At 36.0% G+C, this 8289-nt stretch overlaps 2 protein-coding genes across 5 annotated transcripts; one reads left to right on the top strand and one right to left on the bottom strand.

Moving 5' to 3' along the window:
• Nucleotides 1-729: 729 nt before the first annotated feature.
• LOC120166463 (auxin-responsive protein IAA27-like) lies at nt 730-3113 on the top strand. Of its 3 annotated transcripts, none has more exons than XM_039175717.1 (5): nt 757-1388; nt 1712-1950; nt 2194-2335; nt 2560-2621; nt 2795-3113. In XM_039175717.1, the coding sequence occupies exons 1-5, from the start codon at nt 916-918 to the stop codon at nt 2830-2832; spliced, it is 954 nt and encodes a 317-aa protein (XP_039031648.1). In that variant the 5' UTR covers nt 757-915; the 3' UTR covers nt 2833-3113. The 3 variants fall into 3 exon arrangements, with proteins under 3 accessions (XP_039031650.1, XP_039031648.1, XP_039031649.1); XM_039175718.1 differs by having other exon boundaries at nt 761-1388; nt 1715-1950; XM_039175719.1 differs by lacking the exons at nt 2194-2335; nt 2560-2621; nt 2795-3113 and adding an exon at nt 2068-2121 and having other exon boundaries at nt 730-1388; nt 1712-1967.
• A 641-nt stretch (nt 3114-3754) lies between these two features.
• On the bottom strand, nt 3755-6711 carry LOC120166462 (ninja-family protein mc410-like). 2 transcript variants are annotated; one of them, XM_039175715.1, is made up of 3 exons: nt 6561-6711; nt 5071-6146; nt 3755-4693 (listed from the first exon to the last, which is right to left on the bottom strand). In XM_039175715.1, the coding sequence occupies exons 2-3, from the start codon at nt 6035-6037 to the stop codon at nt 4194-4196; spliced, it is 1467 nt and encodes a 488-aa protein (XP_039031646.1). In that variant the 5' UTR covers nt 6038-6146; nt 6561-6711; the 3' UTR covers nt 3755-4193. The 2 variants fall into 2 exon arrangements, with proteins under 2 accessions (XP_039031646.1, XP_039031647.1); XM_039175716.1 differs by having other exon boundaries at nt 5071-6095; nt 6561-6707.
• Nucleotides 6712-8289: the final 1578 nt, after the last annotated feature.

The raw sequence follows: 8289 nt of genomic DNA on the forward strand, positions 1-8289 counted from the left end.
ATAATTAAATTAAAAAATAAACTTCATTAAATAAAATAAGAATAAAAAGATAATTGAGTGATTATTGATGTATTACTCATAAAAAGTGTCAAGTACAACATTGTCACTTAAAATTCTAACGGTGAGGTTCGAAAACAAAAAAAAATAAACGTTAAATATGATTTAAAAAAATAAAATTTAGGTACTAAATTAAGATAAAAATAATAATTTAAATACTAAACGTTTAATTTAACTTTATTTTTGTCACTTAGAAACGTGAGCAGTTTTGGCCGTTTGAAGAGTTTACAAAAAAAAAAAAAAGCAGCAAACAGCTATCGTCCTTTTCTTTTGATTCCCTAAAGTTTTTCACCCCTCGTGTCGTCCAAATGCTGTCTGAAATAAGGCGCACTTTAGTTAAATCTATTGACACGTCAGATTAAAGACGGTATACGTTAGTACACCCGGCGCATTTCTTCCATCAACATTCCATTTTTCTTTTAAAAAAAACCAAAGGAGATTCTCGGAAAGTTTGCCGCGAAAGAGACTTTCCCGTGACTTTGTCGGAAGTGGTTGCCCACAAAACAGCAGTTTTATATTAAATTTTAAAATTTTACTTTAAAAAAAAAGAACAAAGATTAATTAATGAAAGTCCTTTTTTTCTGTTTAAAAAGTAGGATTAAATTCCAATTTAACCGGGTTTTACTTCATATTACTAGCATTACGGTGTCGAGAGCGAATATAGAATTTCTTTTGGGTGTCATTATATAGAAGCAAAAGTGACTACCCCAAGGCCGAAAGCTTGAAAGAATTCTCTTTGGTTCAATATCAAAGTCGGCAATATTTCTTTCGCTCTTAAAGAAGAAAAAAGGATTTTTTTTCCTTTGTTTTTGTTTTGTGGTTTGATCCCTTCTTGTAATTCTTGATGTTCTGGTTTTGATGTCTAAGCCCATAGAGCATGATTACATAGGTTTGTCAGAACAGCCGTTTCCTTCAATGGAGAAAAGCTCTGACGCTAACGATAAAAAGAATGGATTGCGCTTAAAGGATACTGAGCTGAGACTCGGTTTACCCGGGTCCAATTCACCGGAGAGGGAGGTTCATGACCAAAACGTGCTTTCACTGAAGAGTTTTGTGTCTGGAGCAAAAAGGGGGTTTGCCGATGCACTCGACGGTGGCGTGAAATGGGTTTTTTCCCGTGGCAGTGGAGGAGGATCTGAAGGGTTGTTTTCTCCTAGACGTGGCGGTAATAATAATGGAGGAAATGATCTTTCCGGGCCGGATTCGGGTTTGGGTGGTCCGGTTTCGAAGGATGGAGATGCTCAGAATCCCTTGGTGGTTCAGGAGAAGAAGTGCCAGGTAGCTTCCGGCAGTAGTCATGGAAATGGGAATACTTCTGCTACGGCTTCAAAGTAAACTTATATCGCTTCATTTCCTTCGCTTTTTTCTTCTTCTTTAGTTTCGAGATGTGAAAATAATGCTGTTGATAAAAGGTTTATGACCCTTTTTTCTACTTAATTTAATTTATTTCAATAATGATAGCAACATTTAGTAGGTTTATAAGCGGTGGAGTTGGACTTTAAAAAGGTGGTTTTTACCTGCTGCTAGTATTCTTTATGGTGTTGGAAGAACTATATATTTGTTAGTAGCTACCATGTTGTCTTGGTCAAATTGTTTACTTCTTGGCTTTCAATCCGGGAAATTTAGTCCTTTTATCTACCCATTGATGTTTTAGCAGGGCACAGGTAGTTGGATGGCCACCAATCAGGTCTTTCCGGAAGAATACAATGGCTTCTCATCCCACAAAGAACGATGACGATTACAATGCCGAAGCCAAGTTAGGATCAGGATGTCTGTATGTCAAAGTTAGTATGGATGGTGCTCCATACCTTAGGAAAGTTGATCTCAAGATCTATGGCAGCTACAAAGAGCTCTCCACGGCACTCGAAAAGATGTTCAGCTGCTTCACAATCGGTAATTCTCCCTTCAAAATTCTAAACCATTAATCCTATGTTCATGTTTGTGTTTTCCAGTATCTTTCGGTAGTCGATAGTTGTCAACTTTGTTTTTTATTTATTCTAATTTGTGAAAATTGACATACTGACTCAAAAGGATCTTCATGCAATGTAATGATCGATGATTCATTAAACTGAAATGGTATGTGCAAAATTTCCCGATGGAAGGAATTAATTTGTGGTTTGTAATTAACTGGTTCAGGTCAGTGTGGCTCTCATGGCGTTTCTAGCCGGGATGGGTTGAGTGAGAGTCTATTAATCGATCTCCTCCACGGCTCCGAGTATGTACTCACCTATGAAGATAAAGACGGTGACTGGATGCTGGTCGGCGATGTTCCTTGGGTGTAAGTTGTTTTGCAACTCGTGTTAAATACCCTTGATGAAGGAACCTTCATTGGATGATCGAAAATCGATCAAGTTGTTCTTAATCAGAGATTTTCATTGGAATTTATTGATTAAGGATACATCTTTAGTCTTTAGTTGGACTTTATCCAAGCATCAACATTCTAAATGTTTCATGAGAGATGCAAGAATATCCCGCTAATTTAAGTGCCCCATTCCGTTGCAGGATGTTTACCAACTCTTGTAAGAGATTGAGGATCATGAAGAGTACTGAGGCTATCGGCCTAGGTACGCTAAATGGCCATCTTTTCTAAGTTGGTTCATAATATTTAATGATGAGATGGCATGATATATGTAAAATATGATACGTGCCGGTAGTCGAAAAACCTGTTCCTTTGGTTACGCAGCAGGGATTAATTCGAAACAAGCAATCATTTACACTTTTTTTGTGCATTGTGCAGCCCCGAGAGCTATGGAGAAGTGCAAAAACCGTACCTAGACGATTCAATATTGCTGTAACTACTGAAGAAGATGATGGAAGTTTGTTACGATATATGTGGATGTCAAAAGCCTTTGACTGTTAATAAAAACTGGGTCTTCTTTTTACTGCTCAAGTATGGTTCATGTACTGTATAAGGGACTACTAGTGCTAGTAGGCAAGATAAACTATTTTAAGACATAAATTTCCAGGTTCATAGGTCTGTTGTTTTATGTAATGTATTTTGTTGTCTCTGCTTAAAACTGGTTTGTTTCATATGTAAATGGTTTGCTAACTGTTTATAATCTCTCTTTCAAGATAACAAGGAGAGTGGTGCACCAATGATTTTCTGTATAGGAGAACAGAATCAGTTCGTTGCTATTGAACTACCACAATAGTTAAAATAGGATGACAGAGATTGAGATGCGATCGAGTAATTTATATCAGGTATAACCAAGGTTTATTATGAGAACATTCTCATGATACAATTTACTTATATTCATTATAATTTAAATTTATGCCCTTAAGAAATTTAGCGTCTCATCTCCTATATCAACCGATTATTCAAACAATTCAAAAATTAGTAATGTAATTATATATTTTTAAAATCGAATAACTAAAATAGAAACACAGACAACACTGAAAGGCCACAAAATAGCTTCATCTTTAATATTCGTAAGTAAAAATACGGTAATTTTAATTTCTTTTTGAAAAGTAAAGTATAATTTTTAAAATATCAGTAAATAAATACCCGTATTTTACTCTTTCATTCCAATAACAACCATAAAAACTCCATGAATTTGTTCATCAAGCAACAAAAAGGTAAACTAGTTAAATTCTTTCAATATATTGACAAGGATCAACTGAGCCGAAACAATCGATAGACAACAAAAAGGTAAACCAGTTAAATTCTTTCAATCCATGACAGTACACATATATCGCATGTCCGAATCTAAGGCTTAAATTGCTGGCAAATAAAATACAACAAAAAGAAAAATTATTTTCTTGAGGAACTGTTACTACAGAAAAAAAATGCTTAACGTTGCTATTTGACAAGAGAAGGAAACTAGAAATTCATACATACAAATGCAGTAGTCAACTCCAGAGGCTAATACAACAGGAACAGGAACAAAGAACTAAAGTCCTGGAGAAAAGAAAGGCCCCCAGCAGTGTATTGAAGGCCATAACAATGTCGTACTTGACTGGAAGTAAATTTATGTTACGACACTGAAGAAATGTTTTACGCTTCAGCTCTGACTAGAAGTAGCAGGATTGGTACCTGGAATTCGTTAAACCATCCAGCAGTGTATTCAAGGCCATAACAATGTCATACTTGACTGGAAGTAAATTTATGTTACGACACTGAAAAAATGTTTTACGCTTCAACTCTGACTAGAAGCAGCAGGATTGGTACCTGGAAATGTCGTTAAACCATTGTTATTATCTGGATTGGTGCACTCTTCACTAGCATGCCGAACAAACTCCTCGGGGGACATGTGGGTTCCATGGCAAGCACAAACGATCTTTATCAGATTAGCGCTGAATCTGTAAGTAACACCGGAAATAGTTCTGCCGTGTGGACCAGTCCCCGTGGTTGAAACCCATGGTAAATTTGGGTAAGAACCAGATCCACCAAATTTCAGATCTGCAGCAATCCCAGGCTTTATGGCTGAAAAATCAAGAGTTAAGCCTTCAGCTGTTGGACGATCAGATGCAGTATTTGATCGGAGATTCATGCTGCTTCCTTTAACATCGTCCTCTGCGCATGTAGAGAAGCCTTCCTCTGTGCCATGCTGTTTACCTTCACCTTTGACTCGTTCGAATGTCCTACCATCATATTGTGCAGCCTCAGAGGGATTGCGTGCAATTGTAGGCATGGAAGCTACATGCAACAAAGGGAGATTTCATGAACAACTATCACCCAGATGAATAATGTTTGACATTAAAATTTCGTACATACAGAAATTTGATTTGGCAGCACAAATCTAAAAAGATACCAAGACAGACTAACAATAGGACAGTTTGCTTTTGCTTCAAGAATAGTAACAGAGCAAGAAAGCAACAAATCCAATATATATATATATATATATATATATATATCATTCCTTTAATGTAAATCAAGATCAGGATAGCTCAAAGCTCTCCCTGAAGAATAGAACAAAATAATATGCTAAATATACTTACAGATCATACCAACCACTGTACCCATTACCTTGTCCCCCTAACCCATTTTCTTCAAGGAAAGGGATAAAGAGATACCTTGTGATGTTTTCATTCCATCACTATGCTTATCTGCATTAGGTGGACTTCTACCAGCATATGAAGGCGGGAATTGTGGAGGGTGAGATACCATCCCCCAAGGATTATCCTTGTCCAACAGTGGAAGCTGGACAGGTAAGTACCCAAACATAACTGGTAAGTTTCCAGGATTCACAGGCTGGGTGCCAGACTGTTTGCTATTCCCGGTAGGCATCATCTGCATCATGCCGGGTAGTGTATGACCTGATGAACTAGGGATTCCAACAGAGTTAGAATCCTTTGTAGACAATGAGAAAGGTGCATTCATGACATTGACTGGTTGCATCGGGAATGAGTTACCGTAAGTCAAGTTTCCCAGCTTAACTTCCTTGAACACCTCAGGGGAACCACTAACTCCAATAAATCGCTTGGACCCATCATCATGTTGTGAAACTAACCTCGAGGTGGAGCCCTCAACTTCAGACTCCGCAACATCTTCATTCTCAGCAGTGGAGCCATCTTCTGTTATGGAGATATGTGATGGTTTGGGCTTTTCATGCAAATCAGTATGATGAGCTTCTCTTTCAAGCTTCTTCGGATTGTTTATCTCATTAAACAACATCTTTCGTTTACTACCCGATTCTGACCATTTGTCTTCCTCGATATCAGCAGATCTATTACTGTTCGTAACCCAGAGACCTCTACCATTCAAGTTAACAGAAGCTTCTGCATGACCATTACCCTTGGAAAGATCATTAAAGAAATTTTCCGAGGGCTTGGCTGGATCACTTTTCTGAGAACCCACACCGGGGTCATGTTTTTCTGCTCCAGGTTGAAGAAAGTTTTTGAAGTTATCCATTATCTTGACCCCTCTATCGCCTTCTTCTGTCCTAGTATCCGAAGAGCTACTAAGCTTGCCTTTGGATTTGGCAGATGATGCACCACATGATAGACCCAAGCTAAGCTCAAGCCCGTTATCATCCTCCATTCTATCGATTCACAGTATACTCCAGTGGTTCAAGTATAATAACCCCTGCTCATCCTCTCTACAAACCATTCATCCCAATACACGCTAAAACCTTCTTAAACATACATGTCTGCATAAAAGTCAGATGCATCAGGGGAAATAAAAGAGGGGAAAACCAATAAAAAGTCTCCATGATAATAGTCCCGAATCAAATCCAAAACTTAAATAGTGTTTGTCTCTTTTCATTTTTAAGAGGGAGGGTTTCAAAGAGACGGGGAAAGTAGCTTGAGAATAAAAACCTATCATCCAGATCCATTCATTATCAAAATCAACGAAATCAAAACCCCAGAATGAATTTAAAAAAATAAAATCAAACCCACAAACAGTTCAGACTAAAATTCATAATTAGATCTAAACAAAATCAGAAACCCGTCGTCAAAAACCAATTAACTTCATCAAAACCCTTGCGGATTCAATAATAATAGTATAAAAAAATTGAAAGCACAAAACAATAGAATTATATGAAAAAGCGCCATAGACTCACCCGAATAAACACAGAGAAGACTTAAAGAACCATAGGCAAGGTTGTCTTTGATCATCACAAGTAAAGAGCACAGAACACTGGAAAACTGGGAGGAAATGTTCGAAATTACCTACTAATTTTTATTTATTTATTTATTTTCATATCATGTGATTATCATGTATATATATATATTCTTATTGCCGCTATCATCCACCAATCAATTACCCTATACATACTTATTTTATTATCTGCTCAAGTCCAAAATATTGGCGGATTTTCACTTTTGTCCAGTCCTTTTTGTTTTAATCTATCCCCGTCCATATTCAAATAAAATGATAAACTATACTATTAATCACTGAATTTTATCATCTTTTACTTTGATCACCAACAATATAAAAATAACGTGTGGACTGCTTATATGGAGAAAGAAAATGACATAAAAAAAGATACACGAAGATCATCATTATTTTTTGTAATGGTGAAAAGTTAAAATAAAAAAGATAATGTAATTGATGATTTTATAAAAATAATCGATGATTAGAGTAAAAACATTATTATAGTTTGTTGAATAATAACATAGTTTAGCCAATAAAAAAATGTTAGGTAAATTACACATTTAGTAACTAAATTATCAGTTTTGGTCTATTTTAGTACTTAAACTTTCATTTTTTTCAGAATCATATCTAACGTTTAATTTTTATTTCATTTTACTACTCGTCGTTAAAAATTTAACGGACGGGCTAGCCGACCTTCGTGTCTACAGTCATCGACCATTGCATCCATCAATAGATGAAGCCCAAACTTTTCGGCCCAAAAGTTTTCGACCCACTGAACGTGATTTTGACCTCTATTTCAACGAAAAATACCTCAATCTCCATATCAACGATGAAATCTTTGACTTCCTCTGATCTCTATTGTCAATCGTCTGATTGGTCTGAAATTGGACTATGTTGGCCGACTCGTCATTCTCTCGTTGTCTACCATTCAGATTGATCATTCGTCCATCGCAGTTATGTCCCGCCAGCCCATCCGTTAATTTTTTAATGGCGGGGTATTAAAATAAAACAAAAACTAAACGTTATGTATGATTTAAAAAAAATGGAAATTTAGGTACTAACACGGACCAAAACTAATAATTTAGGTACTAAAAGCGTATCTTACCCAAAAAATGTTTTAAGTGCTGTTGTATATAATCCCAATCTTAGATTTACTTTGTAATTGTATCTAACTAATTAAATTATATCCAAACCCCACATAATGTGAATAAAGTAGTGTCTATTTTTTGTCACCTTTTGCTATGTCGTTTCAGTCCAAGTAATTTTTTTTACGCAAATGAAGCAATATATAAGACAGGAAGGTAGTTTACCCATGCTCATCTGTTTTGGTCTGTCTTTACAAATATCTGTAAATAATTTATGAGTTGATAAACGGCATTGTATTGAATGGAAAAAATCAAAGCCATGTGGTGGTTTGCCCATTTATGGGCATTGAAGCAAAAGGATGACAAATTGCTCTCCCCGTCCTCAAGATGAGTTAATTGAATTTAAGATGGTATTTAAAAATTGGAAAATTTGCACTTGGCTCTAATTCGTCTTGAATTCATTCTGAATTTTAAGATAAAATTCTTCCAATTTTACTCAACACGAGTAATGTTTCTTCAATTTTATTCTGTACGATATAAAATAACTAAAATATAAAGAGAGGAGCATGAATCAAGCGACTTCGGTGGTAAATAAATTGTTGTGATTTT

This window comes from Hibiscus syriacus, unplaced genomic scaffold (assembly GCF_006381635.1).
Source record: "Hibiscus syriacus cultivar Baekdansim isolate YM2019G1 unplaced genomic scaffold, ASM638163v2 tig00111640_pilon, whole genome shotgun sequence".
Lineage (NCBI taxonomy): Eukaryota > Viridiplantae > Streptophyta > Magnoliopsida > Malvales > Malvaceae > Hibiscus > Hibiscus syriacus.